The sequence below is a fragment of the Sphaerodactylus townsendi genome, linkage group LG02, assembly GCF_021028975.2.
Source record: "Sphaerodactylus townsendi isolate TG3544 linkage group LG02, MPM_Stown_v2.3, whole genome shotgun sequence".
Taxonomy (NCBI): Eukaryota; Metazoa; Chordata; class Lepidosauria; order Squamata; family Sphaerodactylidae; genus Sphaerodactylus; species Sphaerodactylus townsendi.
The window spans coordinates 84,833,133-84,853,784 of NC_059426.1; the positions used below are offsets into that span (position 1 = coordinate 84,833,133).

At 41.1% G+C, this 20,652-nt stretch overlaps 1 protein-coding gene across 1 annotated transcript in view; it reads right to left on the reverse strand.

Annotated features, from left to right (window-relative positions):
• Positions 1–5,148: 5,148 nt before the first annotated feature.
• The window catches only part of NUCB2 (nucleobindin 2), a 28,597-nt gene continuing 13,093 nt past the window's right edge, over positions 5,149–20,652 (reverse strand). The window contains 10 exon segments of the mRNA XM_048485942.1: positions 5,149–5,238; positions 5,874–6,044; positions 6,691–6,780; positions 8,890–8,982; positions 10,354–10,401; positions 10,404–10,414; positions 11,515–11,605; positions 13,250–13,435; positions 15,699–15,802; positions 20,203–20,329. Coding sequence (XP_048341899.1) covers positions 5,149–5,238; positions 5,874–6,044; positions 6,691–6,780; positions 8,890–8,982; positions 10,354–10,401; positions 10,404–10,414; positions 11,515–11,605; positions 13,250–13,435; positions 15,699–15,802; positions 20,203–20,329 — 1,011 coding nt within the window.

Genomic DNA, 20,652 nt, shown 5'->3' on the forward strand with positions numbered 1-20,652 from the left:
TAGCATATGCAGTTCTTCTTTGATTGTAAGTGGCAATGGGTATCAGCTCAAAATTATTGGATCCTAAGTAAGATAGCACTGTTTCTGTGACTATTTTTATATTGGGCCATGAGGAGTAGAACAGGACCCCAGAACTATTTGATTCAATTTGTCTCAATATGCTGGACAGAGGAGGGGGAGACAGTAATGAAAGGACAGTTCATGATTGGGCTATTCAGTGGTTTTGTGAAAGCCCTTCAGAAGTCATATTCCTGCCTCTAAAAAGCCAAGTATGAGCTGTTACAGGCTTTCACAAATGGAAACAACTGGCTGGTGTGAATTTCTGGGCTATGTGGCCGTGGTCAGGTAGTTTTTGCTCCTAATATTTCACCTGCAACTATAGCTGGCATCTTCAGAGGTATATCATAGTGAGATGTGTTTTCTCTCAGTATTTTCTTGCCATGACATACCTCTGAAAATGCCAGCCATAGATGCAGGTGAAACATTAGGAGCAAAAACTACCAGACCACAGCCACACAGCCTGGAAACTTCACAATAGCCAATCATGAGCACTTGCTACTAATTTGGCATGAGTTCACAGGTGCTCAAAAGACAGTGTTTGGGTAGTATGCTAATAGCAAAATTCTGCACATGATAGGTCACACCATTGAAAGAGCCAACATAAGGAGTTTTTTCAAAAGGTTATTGTACACTGGATTGTTATGTTAGGAGATCCAAAAATGGGCAAATGGAAACATTCTATATGGGATGTTTAGTATATGGTATGAAAAATGGTCACTGAAGATAAGTCATTTAAAAATCAGTTCGTAAAGTCAGAAACTACTCCATTTAGAGCTAGAAATCTGTACAAAGGGGACTGTATGCCACAGTTCTTCAGTTTTGAAATATGGGGGGTATATTTCCAGTTTACCTTATATTAGGACCTCCATTTCTTGAAATGAGAAATAATTATGGGGGAAATGCCCAGTTTTCCAGAGACAACAGCAGTTGCAATTTTTCCAGCAATGAAGAATCTTTGTAGACTTAATGGTATTTTTAAAGTATTCATCTACTCCCAATGTACAAAAGACCTAATCACACAAAGTCTAGCTTACAGGAAAGAATGGGGCTGTGAAGCTTTACATTACAGCCACTCTTTAAGTCACTGTCACTAGAGATTTGTGGAAGCTTTTCACTGACTGAAGTATTGTCTTTACCAACTTTTTTCAGAGTAATGTGGAATAAAAGCATACATTCAGGAGACATGTTAAAAAAATTAAGCAGGTTTTGATTGATGAAAAGCTTTTTGGTATCAGGAACCTGACGCATTGTTGTTTTTTTACATAATCCAAGACTAGCCAAACATAAAGCCATGTAAAAAAGCTTCAATAAGATGTGCACTTATAAACAATATGCTTTTAAGGACTTCCATAAAAACATTCCCAGTACTGGTACAAAATGAATGAATATTTCAGCTGAAACTCAAGAGTGTAGCATGTGAGAATTCCTGCTTGAAACACACATTTGATTTTAAAAGGAATGTTTTGCAGCAGGAAGTAGACTGGTTTGCCCTGGAAAACACAATGAGCAGTCTTTGATCATTCTGAAAATGCTTCATCATCTAAATGGCTCGCTTTCATAGCCTGCAGAGGGCTGAAAGCAACAGGTAGATTATGAAAGGAATCAGATACAATAGTAACATCTTGGTAGCTTACTTGCAAGGGAGGCATCCAGCTGACACAATGCATTTAGTTCAGCACATGTCAATCAATACTCCAAGTGCAGGCTTCCTACATTGGTATTCTCTGCAAACGGGAGAAATAGCCTCCATTTCCATTTCTCTCTTCTGCAATTATACTTGTTTAAAACGTACAGAACTTCTTCCAGTCACAGGCAGCTTGTTTTGATTTGGTTTCCAAGTCAAAAGGGATTGTCAGAAATCTCTGTCCACACATTTCTGTTTACGATTGTTGGCACTTTTAGGAAAATGCCAAAGATCTTTCCTCTGTTGTACAGGCTTGTTTGGAAAGCTAAACGGAGGAAATGTTATGTCTTCTAGAAATAGGGACAGTTGGCATAACCAACATTTACAAAAAATGATAAAGATTTTGCCCACCCCACCCCCCAAAAAATCAGGTAGTCTTCTGGGTACTGATGAAAGCCACATTTTAACATGAAGGTTTTCAAGACAAAAATGACAACCAGGCCAGCCAATCACACAGAAATCGAACAACAGAAGGCATGCAGGAGGACTATGATACCCTGTTGTCTGTTTTCATCTAGTGACCAAGCTAGAAACTCTTTACAGATGTTAAAGCCTACAACTATGTATGCTTATATTGTGTCATTGGTGTCTCTGAAAACTTTAAAATTAAACGAGAATTATAAACCTAAGTGAATCCACCAACTTTTAAATGGAGCAAATAAGAGAACCTATTGAATTTCATTTCCAGTTTGTCTTTAGAGTCAGGCCACCTCTCCCTCTCCCCTCCCAAAATTATGATATAAACTTGAGGCACAAGTGATTAAGTGTGTGTCTGGACTTGATCCGATCTAGCAGCAGCTTCTTGTACTGGTATGGTTCCTGGTGGTAAAGGCTGATTCCTTTCTTCTGGATTGTTTTGAGTATTACCAACTGGTTGTGCCCCGGCTGAAATACAAAACATGAAGAACTCTGTCAAACAATTGTCCATTATGGTCTGCAATTATATTATATTTGAGAAAAGTGCATGGAAGTAACAGCATACATAACTTGATAGATTTAATGCACAATGGAATAATGTATCTTCCCACACATCCCACTTCTATGTCCTGTATTTTCAGAAATTAGTTTTTTTTCATAATTTTGAATTATACCTTATTTATCTGAAATGAAAATAACCATAAACATAAGACAATATTCTGTCAAGAACCCCTAATCGAAGAGATTCTGGAGATAGACCACTAACATGCAAAATTACAAAACCCTGGGATATGTCCTCACACCTCAGCAGCTGCCACATGCTCTTAAAACTGCAATGAGGCATATGGGCAGGTATTTTAGGTAGATTTCTAAAGGTCAAAATTAGCACCTTGCATTGTGAGAAGGTGAAAAGGATAATGTCTGACTTTCTGTGTCACATGCCTTCCAAGCTGTCACATTTTGCACCCCCAGCTCTCTGAGTTAATGATGCTAAGACTTTACTCACATTACCACATGATAATGTTTGCCTAGAAAGGGCTCATGGCCCTCTGACCCAGTCTATGGTTCATAACAAACATGCAACATAAATAAAACAACAAATAGTCTTGTGTTGGTTTGGGATTCAATAACTGGCTCATCCGAAGGCACCAGTTATAAGCCATGTATCACTGAGTGTGTGGCAATTCTGGGCTGCATCAAAAGGAGTCTAGAGTCTAGAACAAGGGACGTAATAGTACCACTCTATTCTGCACTGGTGAGACCTCACCTTGAATACTATGTTCAGTTATGGGCGCCGCAATTCAAGAAGGATATTGACAAGCTGGAACAGGTCCAGAGGAGGGCGACTAGAATGGTAAAAGGTCTGGAATCCATGCCCTACAAGGAGCGGATTAGGGAGCTAGGTATGTTTAGTCTGGAGAAGAGAAGGTTAGGGGGTGACATGACAGTCACATTTAAATATTTGAAGAGATGTCATATTGAAGATGGAGCAAGCTTGTTTTCTGCTCCTGAGCTGCAAGCTGCTCCTGAGACTAGGACAAGGAGTAATGGGTTCAAGGTACAGAAAAAAGAGATTCCACCTAAACATTAGTAAGTATTTCCTGATGGTAAGAGCTGATGGAGGGTGATGGAGTCCCCTTCTTTGGAGGCTTCTGAGGATGACTAACTATCATGAGTGATTCGATTGTGTATTCCTGCATGGCAGGGGGTTGGACTCAATGGCCCTTCTGGTCTCTTCCAATTCTATGATTCTATTTTAAATATTATTTATGCCTGTTTTCTAATGAAATCCTGTTTACAAGGAGAAGGAGGTTTTGGATTTATAACTTGCTTTTCTCACCATAAGGAGTCTCTCAGTGGCTTACAAACCTTTCCCCTTACTCTCCCCACAACAGACACTTTGTGAGGTAGGTGGAGCCGAGATAGTTCTACAAAAATTATAGAACTATCCAAGGTCCAAGGTCACCCAAGGTCACCCAGCAGGCTACATGTGTAGGAGTAGGGGAAAGAACCTGGTTCACAGATAAGAGTTACCACTCATGTGAAGGAGTGGGGAATCAAACCTGGTTCTCCAGATTATACCATGCTGCAGAAGAGTGACATGCAAAGAACTCTGTACTTTACGCTGTAACATTACCAATGGATGCTTGTTTTACAGCTGAGAATTAACACTGATGACACATGTAACATTAGTGTCAAAAAAAATCACAAGCAGAGTTAACAATTCCTTATATCCCACATATAAGATGACATTACTTTCTGGGGAAATATTCTGAAGTTAAACAGAATAAATTCTCTAAACAATTTCAAAATGAAGAGTCTTTTGAGCTTTCTTCATATGTCTGGGCTTATACAAACCTTAAAAAAACCAGCACAGGGACAAAGTGCCCCAAAGTTTCTGAAGTGATTTAATATGGTGCCTCCATATGAGGGAATTAATATTCTAAACAGTTCCTCTTATGTTACTAGCAATCATCCTAATCCACAACCTAATCCACAACCTACTGTTTTCACTGCTCATATGTGGCCATCTGAGCTTGAATTGATTCTATGGGTTGATTTAGTTACAATATGAGAGCAGCTGCATCGGTTCTTTTTCACCAGCGGGATGGCACCACAGGAAAAAGGCACTTTACCTGGGCCAGGTGTGAAATTTCAGGTATGTGAACATCTAAAAACACTCTCGCCTGGTTGACTACAGTGGCTGGGAATTTTCAGAGGAATTGGCCCAGCCACTGTAGTCCAGTTACTGAGTTATACCATCCCTAACAAATACATGGTTTGCTTTGTATATATATATAGATGAAGGCTGCCATTCTTTCTGGGAAACTGACAGGTGGCCAGTAATGGCTTGTTCATTGGCAGTGAAAGACTGGCAAAGGAACTCAGGAAAAGGCACATTTCCAACATTGTAAGCTTGGATAGCTATGGCTTTGGTAATTCCTGAAAATGAAAATATGTATAGTTGTGTTTCTCAAAAAATTAATTCACATACGTGGTTGAAATTTTAGCTCTCCATTGGGATTTGAAGGAGGAAGTCCTTGCTGTAACTTCTTGAGTTCCATCTGTTGTACAGCCTGTTGGATGATCACATATAGATAATATGAGATGAGCACTCTGCTATCTAAAGTCTAACAGAACTATCCTTTCATACAACACAACTGGATTCTATTTAACACTATGCAATAATTGAACCTTAAACTTAGCTTAACTTTATTTTGACTATTCAGTAAAATACTTGTCTAAAGGACAATCAAAGTAATTTAGATTCTCAGGAAGAGGAACAAATCAGGTTGCTGTTCCCATAATATTGTGACAGGACTATGCAGCCTATTCAATGAGTTCAGGAAACAGGAATCTGGGGTAACACAAACATTGCATAATAAAGAATAACAATAAAGAACCAAATTAAGAACTAGATTATCTGTGAGAATAGTGTACTATAAATAAGAAAATCAAAAAAAAAAATCTAACTAGGAAGATTTACTGAAAGAGCAGAGAAAAAATAGTGAATATTTTTGAGGGTTTCCTGGGGAAGTTTATACTTAGATTCTCTTCTTATCTCTGAGAATACCTACTTCATACTGTCCAGGATGCCAAGTACTTGTCTGTAGAAGTTCCAATGAATATACTATGTAAAACCACTAGAACAGTTCCTTTGTTAAAATGAAATCAGTTTTTCAAGAATCCTTGTAGCCTATGGTCACAGTACCTGCTGGAGCTCTTGTCTCTGAGCCTGAAGCTGGTCTTGTTGTCTCTCAAGTTCTTCCTTCTGTCTTTGAAGTTCTTTTGCTTTCTTTTGCAGTTCATCTTCTTGCTGGAAAATGTGACTTTCAAATTCCTTCAGCTCCTCTTCAGTGAAGAGCTGCTGTTGGTCAAGAGTCTTAAAAAGAAAGAATCAAATTTAAATGTGTCTCTCAATGGGGAAAAAAGAAGAAATTATAGAAGCAAACTATAGGCACACATAGCCAATCTGGCTTCCAACAGACATTAATGATGACAGAATTCATTATGCAAACTTTGTACTATTTTAGGGCATGAGCACACTAGCCAAATTTCTTCCCAAAGAGGAGCAAGCTTTCTCAAGTTTGCCTTGTCTCTTCAGTGTCCGTACAGTTCATATACATGGACTCTCTCTCACCCCTCGCAGGTCAAAGTACCCCATGAAATTCTATTTCTCTCCCCAGAACTACTATTCTGGGGGACATTTTGGGAGAAAGAAAACAGTTGCGCTCCATGAGTGGTTTCCATTCAAGGGATCCATTAGATCTCCATTGGATCTAAGCTTCAGTTTGTCTCCTCCATTCCAACTGTCAGCAAAAACAGAAATACTGTCCCAACAAATGGATTATGTACGATGTCTCAAGACTCTGTTATCATTTTATTTTGTTAAAACCATTAATAATGGCACAGAGATAAACACAAGAAAGGAGGAGGAAAAAACCCAGAAGTTAGAGATAAATAGGCTATTTGCTCATTTTGTCAGGCTGGCAATTGTAGCAGGTTCCACTTGATAATGTCATAATTACCTCCCAGCTTTCTGGCTCCAAAAACTCTTTTTTCTCTGTAGCTCTCATGAATTCATCCAAAGTTACCAACCGGTCTCTATTAATGTCAACCTTTCAAAAGATATATAAACAGATAAAAAAGACATTAAGCAACTACACCTGAAATTTATATTCAACTTTACATGATGCACTTTCATGGAAAATGTATAATAAAAACCCCAGTTAAAATTGAATACTGAGAAACACGTCCTTGCTTTATACAATGGCAAAAGCTACCTTAGTGCTGCCTATTTTTGAGAGGAAGTGATGGCTAAAAAGTAGTAATTTCCAAATCAAATAACCATAACTGAGGAAAATGTGTTGCTACCACTGAAGGATGAACAAGCTTAAACTTTAAGTGAGGATCTCTAACACTATACACATCCTCCTCTAGAAAGACTTGAAAGTCATCCTCTGTCATCACAGGCTGTGTAAGTACATACACAGATGCAGCAACTGGAATAATTCAAGACTCACTGCACTACTTGACCAAGTGAAAGGGAGTGCTGGATTGGAATATGGAGTATGACAGATCTCCTGCCCCTGAAACGGCCTGCTGTACAGCCTGAACGTGTGCTGAAGTGGTGGGGAAAGAGGCTCTGTTTTGCAGAGACCAACATACATAGATGCTGTACCTTGACCTATCCCTTTACGAAAAATTGTGTCTATCCTCTGAATACACATTTATATGAATAAATATAATTCTCATCATTTCAGTAGAAAAATGTTATTATTGTTACTTGAATAACTGATAGGTGGGACAACCTGTGTGTATAAAAATGCAGTACGTCAAATGGAGAAACAATTTAGTGAGCAACATATGATAACAGCAGAATTTTGTCCACAATTATTTATTAAAGGTGATCCCCAAAGGGACCGTAAGCAGTACCCCATGTCCCTGGGCGCAACCATTTCAGTCATGTGGAGGGCGCCAAAACAAGTATTAGCCAGACTCGAACCGCTCTGCTTCCCTCATTCAAAACCCAAATCGTAAGTGCCTCTGAACTTACAGAAGCGTGGCCTGGTCTTAGCTCCCCGCCCCACTCTTTCTCTCTATGCAGGGCCCAGAGGCTCTGGAGAGGCGAGGTCCACGCTCTCCCAAAAGCAAAGCTGGACCTAATCTGCTAATTCATGGGTTTGGGGTTGCCTTCAGCTAAGGCACAAACAAACTGTGAAGGGGACAGAGGAAAACCTGGAGGAAGGGGGCTGCTCTGCTTCTCAAATTTCACCAAACCTGGGTGGTATAAGCAGGAGAGTCTCCTAAAGATACACTGAAAATTTGGTCATGCTAGCTTAACAATTGCACCCCTGACAGCAGGCACCCCTCAAATTTCCCCAGATTCTCCTTTTAAATCCACTCCCTTCGGCATGGATTTAAAGGGAGAATCTGAGGTCCCCAGTTTAAACATTGAAAGTGATGCTGTTTAAGGGGGGGGGGGATAATCCACCCCAAAACAGCATCACTTTCAATGTTGTTTTAACTGGGGACCCCAGGTTCTCCCTTTAAGGTGGATTTAAAAGGAGAGTCTGGGCTCCCTAGTTTAATCACCATTGAAAATTATGCTGTTTGGGGGTGGATTCCAGCATCACAGCGGCTGCCCATTGCGGGGGGCGGGCGCACAAAACTCAGATTTTGCCCCGGACTCCTTTTTCCCCAGCTATACCTCTGTCCAGAGTGGAGGGCAGAAGGGACTGCTGGCTGGGAGCCCAGCTGGTGGGGGGCGGGGTGTGTGTGTCTGGCCTTGGAGAGCTGCTTTTATAAGCACTGAGGCTAGGGGGCGGGGCTTTGGGAGGCATGGCCATGCCCCCAGGGGTGGGTGGGGGCGTGGTCCTGCCCCCAAGCCCCTCCCATAAAAAATCTATACCTACGTCCCTGCACACACCATAGAGACATGCCTCCTCCATAGTTAGGCTGAATAACAGAAATATTCCTCTTCCATCCTGGAGACTAAGAAAGCAAGCAAAAGAGAGAAACAGATTCTCCACAAAAAGACATACTATGCTCAAGTCAAAGTTGATACTTTTTGAAGAACTTGTTTTGCAACTATAGGTAAATTTAAAGAACCCTATATAAATAAAATTGCCTAGCCTAGAACTCTGCTTTTATGTCCGAATTTTTGATTTATGGCTTGGGAGCATTCAACGATAATGTTGCATACTTTATTAATATATAAACCTCACCTCATTCATTACATGCTCTCTCATTCGGAGTCTCTCTTCTTCCATTTCTACCATGTCATCCTCTTCATTTTTGGGATCATAGACTTTCTCTAGCTAAAACAGAACAAACAATGTACTTTAAGGTATTTAATCAGAACACAACATCCGTATCAAAATTGTTTTGCTATATAAAAGTAATGCTTGGATTTAATTTGCATCCCATGAAATGAAAAAAATGCTACTTTCTAAGCAATGTCAGTATTTACTCTATAATCATGTTTATTTATTTTTTTTCAGTACGAATAATAATATATTGAATTATCCAAAGTCCATGCTTATGCTGTTAATACAACTCATGGAATACCCAGATGCCAAAGTTGCCAGGAAATTTAGGCATTAATCCTTTGCATGAACAGAATACCCATGGAAATTCATAAGCATCTGAATAAGTAGGCTCTAGTCCATGTAAGAATATACTGACATAAGATTTTATTAGTCTTTCAGGTGCCCATGCTTGGGATGAATGACAGCAAGATTGCAGGCAAAATCCCCCTCCACCACACTGAATACCCCAACTTTCAGCATTGATTGTAATTTTATTTATTTATTTATTTATTTATTGGATTTTTATACCACCCCATCCCCAAAGGGCTCTGGGCGGTGTACAACACGAAACAACAACATAATCAATTAAAACATTTAAAAGCAGCGAAAACCGTAAAACATGTCTAATAAATATAATAAGATAAATAGCGTTCAACAATCTATTACTATAACTCCCACCCCTCCCCCAAAAGGGGGGAGCAGTGGCGTCCGACGTTCCAATACTAGAAATTCCCTCCCCCTCCAAAAGGGAGGAATGGCGAGTCTAGAATGACAGTTGGCCCAGATGTCAGGGCCAAAGAAGGGGGGGGGGCACCTTCAATGGCTGGTTCCTCCAAAGGCCCGGCGGAACAACTCCGGCGGAACAACTCCGTCTTACAGGCCCTGCGGAACTCAGCGATGTCAGGAACCATAACTCAATGCCACTGTTGATGCAGTCATACTGGTTAGCACCTCTGTGTTGATGAGACTTCCAAACTCAATAGAACTACTGTGCAGAAATAGATGAATTACATGTTCTGGCATGTTTTAACAAATAGGAGTTCTATGAATATCCATACCTTAAGCTGTTCTTAACCACGTCTTGACAGCTCCAAGCTACTCTCCTATTCTACTGTAGGTAACCTTTCCTTCAGTATGTTTAGCCATACTCATATTGTCACCATTTTTAGAGAAAGGGAACTCTCAAATCATTACACAGCAACAAACAGGAAAAAGCTTCGCACCCCCCCCGTCATGCGCAATAAAACTATCAAACTAGAATTACTGGCCCGCGAACCAGAGAACAGATTCAAGATCTCAATAGTACACACACACACCTAGACCACACTTGCTCAGCATGAGACATCAGTAGTTCAAAAAAATCAAATTATACATATTTACCTCTTTAGTAAACAGGGCTTCTACCCTGCTCTATTTCAGAAAACCATCAAATGGCTGACATCTAAAAAAAATAAAGGCAGGGAAAAATATAAATTAACAGAAAATTTCCTACCGAGGGCCGAAGAGATATTTTGTGAGAGAGAACTTCCTACGAAGAGTGACTACCAATGATCCCAGATATAGTCATGGATAAAACACAGCACTGAGATTTTCTATCCAATGCCTGATAATCATAAAACTAGGGTGTAGGAAAGGACAACCAAAATGAATGCATCACGGGAGATCAGTAGTTCCAAAAAAGTCCAGTTATACATATTTACCTCTTTAGTAAACAGGTTTGGAAGGCAGCAGCAAGTAGAGGCTTTAGCCTTTGTGCCCATTATATAGGTTTTTCATGGGTATCTTGCATGCCACTGTGGAAAACGAATGCTGGTGAAACGGGCTATTGGTATGGTCCAGCAGGGATCTTATGTTCTTAAATACCACACTTTGAAACAATGTATGCTCTGTCTTTTTTTTTTTAAGAAAGCATAGAGGCTTTGAAAGCCCTGCCCTCCTTGCTGTCCTATCAGCATGCTACATTGCTTTTTTCAAGTTTGAGGGCCGGGTCAACAAGCAGCTCCCCCTGCAACCAGTATGAAATTCCTACGCCTACATTTCCTCTGCTGAAGCCGGTAAAGTGCTGAAAATGTGTGTATTTGCATGCTCACTGCCTGCTGCAGATGTTTTGGAAGGATAGAACAAGACAGATCCTTCTAAGGTCTTATCTGGATGGACTTTTGGAACTGCACTGTCTTCTAGGGTGGGTTTCTGGAGTCTTGCTCTACTGTAAGAAGCAAGAACCAATAGGCCAGTATCCTGTCCATCTCTTTTGTTTACGAATTTAAAAGGCAAGTGTTGATAATAAGCCCTAAAAGCTTCTTGGTAAGCGGCAAAGCATGGATTTATCAAACATAGTTGTGTTTCTTTTTATATTAACCGAAAAGACCCGCCGAGGCCTAGGAAATAGCTCAGAAATAACAGGAAAATGGCTCTGTGCAAGGTGGGGTTGGCTGTCTTGTCTGTCAAGGAGAATTATCCATGTTCTTAAATCAAGAAAACATAATGCCTATGTGCAGCTCCACTTGCCATTTGTTACCTAGGAAATCTTACGTTTCTTACCGTGCAACTTAAAAAATGTCTTTGGATCAAAGTCACTGGGATCTAGCCCATCTGCTTCTTCCCATACCTCTTTCAGTTGGTCTTTGCTTCCCTATAAGTAGAGAACCAAAATAAGTATACAGAAATATCTTGTAATCTGTGTTAAATCCATATCACCCCCTCCCCTTTCCCCCTCCTTTTCTTTACATTCTGGGTTCTCCGCTTCTCTGTTTTATTTTCCAGGGTGGATCTATGAAGTTCTGTTTTTATGATTGGATGCCAATATAATATTATTGATTGTTGTTTTAATGGGGGTTTTTATTGTAACTATTGTTTTATTGTGTTGTTCACCGCCCAGAGCCCTTCGGGGGAGGGGCGGTATATAAAACCAATTATAAATTAAAAATAAATAAATAAATAAAATATCAGAAAGGCTTCAAAATGTACTTAATGATTACATATAAAATACACATCACTTTTTAACCACTATAATGAGATGCAATTTGATGTCAGCATCTTTAGTACGGAGCTGCCAGTATCCTCAAAAGAATGATGTGTGAAACGAACACCCTGCCATATCTAGTAGTTAGCGAACGCAGATAATCATGCAGTGCTTTAGTGGATCAACTCATAAATCTATTTGCATGGGCTAAAGGAAAAGAACTCAAATCAGCCATCATGGGCCACAAAAAAGTTATTGTGAATTTACCATGCAAGCAACTAAATTTTCTAAAAAAGGTTACAAAATTTGATCTTGGCTGATTACGACGCCACATTGTAATACCCTCAACTGCGGGTTGGGGGCAAATGTGCACGGCTGCAAGATTTCCTGTATGGAGGTATTTCCTCAAGTCCTGCTTTCACTTTCTGTTCTCCTCACAGCAAGCAAGACCCCTTCTAGCACAAATTTAATTTTGCTGGTGTTTCGGTGAGCATGCTGCCAGATTTTGCCAGTGGGCGCTTAGGTCATTGCCCCAACCCTTCTTTCCTCCCGCTAATACACAGCCTAGTTCCGCGCCTGGTAAAACCCCCTCACTCCCTTGCGCTGCTTTGCATGCTTCGCTTTCACCCTCCTTCCTGTTGCAAACTCCTTCCCACTTCTCTAAATGCTTGTATTGATACATCAATGTCAAGCAGGGTCTCTTTCTGGCTCCACCCCAACTCCCCTGCTGTGCTTCTACTCTCCCTGATGATTGGGAGGGCATTTTTAAAACTTTCTTTCACACAAACTTTAATTTTAAAAACCAGCCTCTCTCTTGCAGCAGTAGTGAGCGACAGAGAGTGAGTGTGTGTGTCTGTGTGTAGGGGAAGGGAAGAGAATATCAGCGAGATCTGTGCCTTTAAGGCAATTGATGGGCAGAGTTAAGAGAAGGTCAGTTGAGACTTCTGGAAGCAATTGTGAGGCAGACACTGGGCTGCCTCCTTGCATGTAAACAGAGAAATGTGAAGAAAGCCCCCTGCAAAGAGTCCTGAGGTAGGCGTTCCCTGCATAATTGATCCTTGACACCCTTTTGTAGCACATTTTCATTAACTGAAATTCCACCAATAAAATGACACAGAAATTTAACACCCCCTGAAGTATTAGTATAATTAACCTTAGTAAAATAGTTAGCAAAAATGATAGAAACCCAAGTGCATTTGAATGCTACGTACACATTTTTCCCTTTTTTTTTTTTTTTAACATAACCTAAGTGAATAGTTGTTACTGCCAGGAAGTTTGGTATATGCATGGTATTAATACAAACAGTGCTCTTACAGGATGGTTAACTTTGGGGTGATCACCATGCTTTTTCTTCATTTCCTCATATTTGGATTCTTCTTGGTGTCTCTTTTCTTCATCCAGCGTTTTTAAGTATTCTCTTCTTTCGTGTTCCTTCATCATCTCATACCTCTTAAATTCATCATGATGAGCCTTGTCATAATTTTCCAAGTCGCTTGTGGCCTGCAAATATAAAACTGCTTGTACTGAGCAAGTAGTGGTGTTTGGAAGAAGCCAGTTACTGCATTATGATGCACAAGCTATTTCTTCCTCCAAACATTTGCAGCCACAATTTTTCTCCAGAAAATGTCTTTGAAACACTGAACAACTGGTACAGGCTACACGCTTTCACTCTCATTTACCAGTGAGAAAACAGCAGTGGATTTTTTAAATTTCAACCATTTTTACACCACCTTTCCACCTGAATAGGGTCCCATATTAGGCAAAGCATTAAGTGTCACAATATCATTCCCTGTTTCTGGCAAATAAATAAATCTGAAATACCAACAATAAGTGGTACTTTTGGGGAGGTCAATGTCAGTATGCAGTATAAATGCAGTGGTACAAAACAATGAAATATTCAACAATGAAATTAATTACCTGGACTTTCTGTGCCCCTAAATTAAAATTCTCTGGACTGACACAAGGATTTTGTAGATCCCTTGCACAATAGACAACCAGCCCTTGCCCCAACCTACTGAACTGTAGATTACATTGGAAGGCTGAAGAAACATTAAAGAAGTAAGTGAGAGGCCATCTAAATTCAACCCACCCTTCTGAGCCGCACCACTGGTCGAGAATTACATCTATTTGTGAGAGTGAGCCCAGAACTCTCCTTTTCAAAGTAGCTGCCTGAAAAACAGTGAAATGGCCTTGTCACCCACTCCTCAGTGTCAAAACAAACAATGGCTCCAGTTGCATGCTTGAAGTTCAAAACCTCTATTTTGTGTACACTTGTGCAACATCAGCAACCAAACATTTACTCTCACCTCAACTGCGTCAGAATGATAAACTGTCAATCGAACAACATACAATACAGGGATTTCATGAGGGTATCTAGAATTATAATCAACTAGCAGGGCCCGGTCACGTGTTGCTGTGGCAATTGTCCTTCTCATCAAAGTCCGCAATCCACACAGATGTCCATGCAGGTCCAATGATCCCCAGCATAGCCTTTTGGGAGCAGAAGGCATAGTGGCTAAGAGCAGGTGCACTCTGATCTGGAGGAACCAGGTTTGATTCCCCGCTCTGCAGCTTGAGTTGTGGAGGCTTATCTGGGGAATTCAGATTAGCCTATGCACTCCCACACACACCAGCTGTGTGACCTTGGGATAGTCACAGATTTTCGGAGCTCCAGGAACCAGAAAATATAAACGGCATTTGAATTCTGACTAAAAGAACATTAGACAGGAAATAGTTTACAGCATCCTGAAGTGTTTAAACTGTGCAGCACTAAAAACCCCACCATGTCATGTAGGGAAGGGAATATCAATCTTCCTCAATCACTGTCGAAGTCTGGGGTTCTGTCTCATCCTCCGATATAAAGGTTGTATTGGCAGCTCCCCCTTCCATGCTCGCTCACGACCGCTGTGAGAGACCTCAGGAAGAAAGCAGCTGACCTTGGACTGAACCCTCATCCTCCTTTACAGACAACAGCACACACACACTGGGGAAGCAAAAAAGCAGAGCAAGGGTAGGAAGGAATGCAAGCAACGATAAAGGAGCTAAGAGGAGAAGAAAGGAAAAATAGCTAAGAATCTAGCAAAGAAAAAACTCAGTGCAGACAACAGTCAACTGCTTTCCCATAAGGCAGGAACAGAACTGAGCTACATTGGGTAACTCCTGCCAGAAACAGGAAGCAAAAAATAAGTGGTTCCTGCCTCTCAAGTCAATGGTAGGAATTACCCAGGAAGATGTCCTCTAAGTTCAGTGGAAGAAAGAACAAAGAATACAATAATATATTATTTTGCCTCCCCAACATTTGCATATTACATTGTAAATAGCTTCTACTTCCTTTAACACCACAACACACCACAACACAGTCTTCACTCTTTTGCAGAATGCACATTAATTTAAATAGCTTTAAAAAGAATAGTCTTAACAAATATATCTAATTAGTTATAGTTAACAGCTGAAAAGAAAATGTTTAGGAGACTTATTTAGCATAGGTTAAAACAGAAGTAGATTTAAAAGATCTAAACACCTAAGTAGATTTAAAAGATCTAAACACCTAAGTCTGCTCATATTAGAACAAGGATGAAAGTCCAAGAGGCATTACCAGAAAAATGAACAGATTGCTTTTAAATAAATGGGATGTCTTCCGTGGCACAATATTACATTATAGAGTCAAACAATAAAAGATAATCAGAGCTCACCAAGGAAAAACGTAGTCCTTGCTTTAGAAAATCATCAAGTATCTGGTAAAATAACTGCTCTGAACACTCACCGTTCTGATTAGCATGTCCAAGTCTTTAGCTTCAAAAGTGTGAGGGTTCTGGTGGTTTAAATGCTCAAACTGCTTGAGAAGGGATTGATGGTCTATGCCAGAATCTGAAAATAATGTACAAGCAAGAAAAAGATGTGCAAATGAATGCATTTTATCCTTGGGTGGGGTGGGGGGTGAATGGTGTGGAGGCAGCATAACCATGGTGCTTGCATTAATGCCATTTGCACCAGCCTAAGGGGCATTAATGTCAGTGCCAGAGAGCAGCATAGGAGTGCAATGCAGGTGTGCTGGTGCTGCCATGGTAGTGGTGCAGTTCTGGCACCAAAGGGAGCATTCCCAGGGGCAGGGAAGGGCCAATGTTAGTCAGTTCCCTCAGACTTTCCAGCTTTGGAATGCCCGGTTCTTCCAGCGCAAATGTACACAGGCAAAAATTATGGTACAGTCCAAGTGGCTCAATTAAAAAACATTTTCAAAGTTCCTCCCACACACTGGCAAGGTGCCAAAGTGCTCATAATGCTGCCCCTGGCCAATGGCAAGCCCCTAGGCCTGTGCCAAGTCCCCTCTCCAGGAACCAATGGCTATACCCTGGGTCATTAAAAAAAATGCTACCACTACCAGTGAAGGCCAATAAGGGTGGGTGTGCGGCACAGGATGCTGTCCATTGGTTCACTGTCGTGGGGACTTAAATCGAGATAGGCAGCATGCATGGTGGCTGCCAGAGCATGAAGAGACTACTTCGTACAAGAGGGCTCACACTTTGCCCAAAAATCAACTTGGGAGAGCAAAGACTACACATTCTGTGGCTGAGCTCTCCCATCCAGAGTCAGAACGCAATGGGGGCAGCTGTGCCAGTACAGACAGGTAAGCCAGGCACTGTAACCTCAAAGGGATGGAAAGCCACTGAACCAACATACTGCAGCAGCCACCCTCAGCAGGGGAACAGATTCCTATCACCTGGGCATCAGGTGCTCTAGTAGGAAGACTCCAGCAACCTCACCTGTTCTTTAGGACTGTGGGACACCAACCCAGGGGTCCCTCCCCATCCCAGCAGCCACACAATAATTTGTATGTTGGACAGACCAGCCCCCTTCAGAGTGCCATGTCCATTATGGCACTGCTATAGCTTCAGGAGGTTGACTGCTGGGCCACAGGACTGGGGAGTGGCCACTATGACCCTGGATGCCCTTGCTGACAGGGACATGATCCGCTCAAAGACAAGATCACCCATAAAGGAACTCAGTTATTTCTTTTTAAAAAACCCTTATTGGTTTTTTTAAACATTTACAACAAAAAAGAGAAAAACCTAAGAAAGACCCCAGTGATTCAGCTTCTCTATTCCACTTACACGACAAAGGTTAATACTACCCAGATAGACTATATATACCTAAATGACTTCCTGCCCCTATCCTGTTGTCAGTCTTATCTATCACATTTTTTCATTGTTGCAGGGGTGTAACAAGGCAAACTGGAGCCCTGGGCAAAACCTGAGTTGGATGCCCCCCACCACAACCACATTTTTTTTGCACCAGGTCATTAGTGCCTGCAGGGAGTGCATTTTAGACATATCAGAACCAAAGTTTCAGGGTATCATCTGGAGACTGTCCTGATGGCACCCCCCAAGTTTGGTGCAGTTTGGTTAAGGAGGTCCAAAGTTATGGACCCTCAAAGTGTAGCCCCCATCTCCTATTCGCTCGGATTGGAAACAATGGGGGATGGGGAACCCCTTTGGGAGTTCCTCTGGCCAACCCTGCCCCTCCTCCTTGCAGATGATGATGCTGGCCACATTCCCAGGCATCAGCAAGTCCTTTCCATCCCACCCCAACACTTGTATTTAGATTGGAAGCCTCAGAACGGGAGATCAGGAGAAGTAGCAAGAATCTACCCCCTGAGCGGATCACTAGATGAAATACCTGTCTGCCATCATCTCCACAGACTCAGGCCACCTTAAGATTTTGCTTGCCATGATCGGGTGCTGTCAAGGGGCAGAGAGGGATGGAGGGTGTCTTGTATGACCTGTCCCATTCTTTGCAGGCCCCTGAGGCACCTGTCCCCACCCCTCTGGTGCTGGTGATCCTAGGACCTGTCAACAGAGCTGCCAACCCCAGGCCGGAGTTTTTATGCCATTTTCCCCTTGCCCCTCTGTTGATTTATGTTTTCATTGTTTCAGGGCTGGCAACGGCACAGCTACCTCCCTTAGGAGGCAACGCAGCTATGCCGCTGCTGCACTGTCCCTAGTGCCAATCCCCCCTGAAACTGCTCTGCCCATCTTACTTTAGAAAACATTTGTGATGTGTGACCCCAAAAAGGTCCATACTTACAAAGGTAAGTATACAGAGGTACAGATATCTAATGAGATGAGAGGATATCAACAATCACATAAAATTAATGTTAAAAAGTTTAATGATTATACTGAACTTCAAAGGCAGATATTATAGATTAAATTTAAATAAAATGAGCTATAGACAAGTGGGAGGGAGAATGGGCAGGGGACCCTCTTTCTCCCCCCCGCCCCCAGGAGAACGGCCTTTGACCAACCTCTGCCCAGTCCCAGCTGGACTTACACAGGGTTGGCACTCATTATCCTTGTCAGGTACGTCTCGCTGTTTGTTTGGGATGGGGCCAGGGGGGCAATGCACTGCTGTACCAGCCAGGTTGCTTTTGGGGGCAGGGAGAGGGTACAGTGCAGAGGCTTGGGGAAGGCTCAGCAGGACAGTGAGTGGCAAACTGCCACTGCCACATGAGATGGTATGCTTTTGGGGGGCCGGGGAGGGTGCAAAAGGGAGGCTGGTGGTGAGTTTGGCAGGACAGTGGGAAGCAAGCTGCTGCTGTCCCAGGATACTGGTTTGCTGTTTGGGACAGAGGGGCACTCCTGGGTCGGGTAAAAGCAGGCAGGGATGGGATAGGATGGAATGTCATCCCACAATGGGCATGAAGGACTCACTTTGTAAGTTCTGCATGCCTATTGGTTGGGGGTTCATTGTCAGACATTCCATCCCTTATGCAATTATGTATAGGGATATTTTTAATCAACCCACAGAACTATTTTAATACTTCAGCAGCTGAAACAGGTATACTGATTGCAAGTGGTAGGAATGACCAGTATAATACTTCAAATGAACAACTGAATGCAGTTTTATCCTAAAGGATATCACACAACTGTTACATGTGGTAGATATACTTACAAGGGAATATTTTAGTTAATGTTTCAACAGAAATTAAAACCTACAGCTATATTTTGTCTTTGAAAAAATATTATTTGTACAGCTTTTGGTAATTGAATAAGACACCTATTTTACATTTTAAGAATTATCTAGTGGTTATGATAAATGGTTATCCAGAAGCATCTTGCTGGTCCTTAGTGAGAAAACTAAATTTGTGAGAGAAAATCTTGAGAATCCCGGCACAAAATCTGTGGAAATCAATCTAGCTAGTTTCTTTTTTGCTTTAAACCAAGCATAGAGATGAAATCCCTTGGAATAATTTTAATGTTGGATTGAAATGATTGTAGGTTTGTGTGTCTTTAAACTGAGCGCTGAATAGAGAAGAAGGGCATAAAAAGGCAGGTGAGCTGTGACTGGTTTTTGTGAGGTTTTTGTGCCTGAAAAAAGAAGAGAGGTTATAAAAGGGGGTGGGGACAGATTGTCAGAGATCTGGGGGAGAGAGAGTGTAACTGTGAAGAGTCTGTGATGAACACAGAGAGATCTGTGTCAGAGAGAGCTCTATGTAAGAGTGAGGGATCTGTGTCAGATCTGTGAGAGGAATTTTGGCAGTGGGATTTACAAGGAGAAAGGGAGAAATTGAAGTTAGTTTTGAGATGTATTAATCTGTGAAGAATATAGAAACTGTCAGAGTTAGAGGGTCAAATCTCTAAGGAAAAAAATGGACTCTGTCAGAAAAGGACAGAAGTTGTATGAATTTGACATAGGGTGACATCATTTCATTGTAAGAGTGAAAAGGGTCAGAGTGACATTATACTCACTTGAAGTTATTTAAAGCAGTTGGTGCCTCAGTTAGATTTTATTTTAATTTTTGAAAATGATTTGTTTGGAACCTTGAAGTTACCTACCAGTTATAAATAAAATCTTATTTTGGTTCAATGAAATATTGGAACTCCCACCTGATTTTCCTTAGTACCACAAATGCCATTTGTTTGCCTTACCTCTCGTACATACTACCAAGAAAATAATAGAATAAAAAGGGAAATAAAAGGGGTTTTGGAATTTCATTCCTGGTGGCAGAATACCAAATAAAGAAAGAGACAGAGAAGATTGAGAAATATAGAAGGGGTTTACTCATTACTCTGATTACTCATTTTGTCTATTTTCTTACAGCTAGTCTGTTGTGTTCTCCCCAATGAGTAAGCAGTGTAATCTGATAAAGAAAAATACAGTCACAAACACTTACCTGTTTCTAACTCTCTGCTGTTGATATAAACAAAAGGAAAACAATAAGTATACTTATGCAATAGTTCATGCTCTGTCCAATTTTTACTCTGGATTCTTACCTTGAAATGAATCGATTTTGGCTTTAATTAGCATCCTTAATCTTGCAACTTCTTGTCTTTTCAGTTCATCTAGCTTTGTTCTCACATGATGGCTTACTAAGTCTAGCTCTTTGCTTAATTTACCATTCTGTGAAAAAAACCCATAAATAATCAGAAAGACTCTTGGGGTTATTTTTCTAGAAAAAAACTGAAGTACATCACTTTAACTTAAATCAAATATAATAGCAGCTTCAGTAATAGAATCAGTTCTTTCTGTCGAATTTATTTTCAGTTCTTGTAATGCTGAAGTTGGTTTGACCCACCCACGAATTCATCCTTGAGAAAGAATCAACTGAAACAGAGCATTTACTGGTACTCTAAAGAGAGTTTTGATTTGTGTGGGTGAAATGTTTTGAGTATCATCTGAGAGTCTGAAAGAGTTGTAGGAGTGAAGATATGACTAAAAGTTGT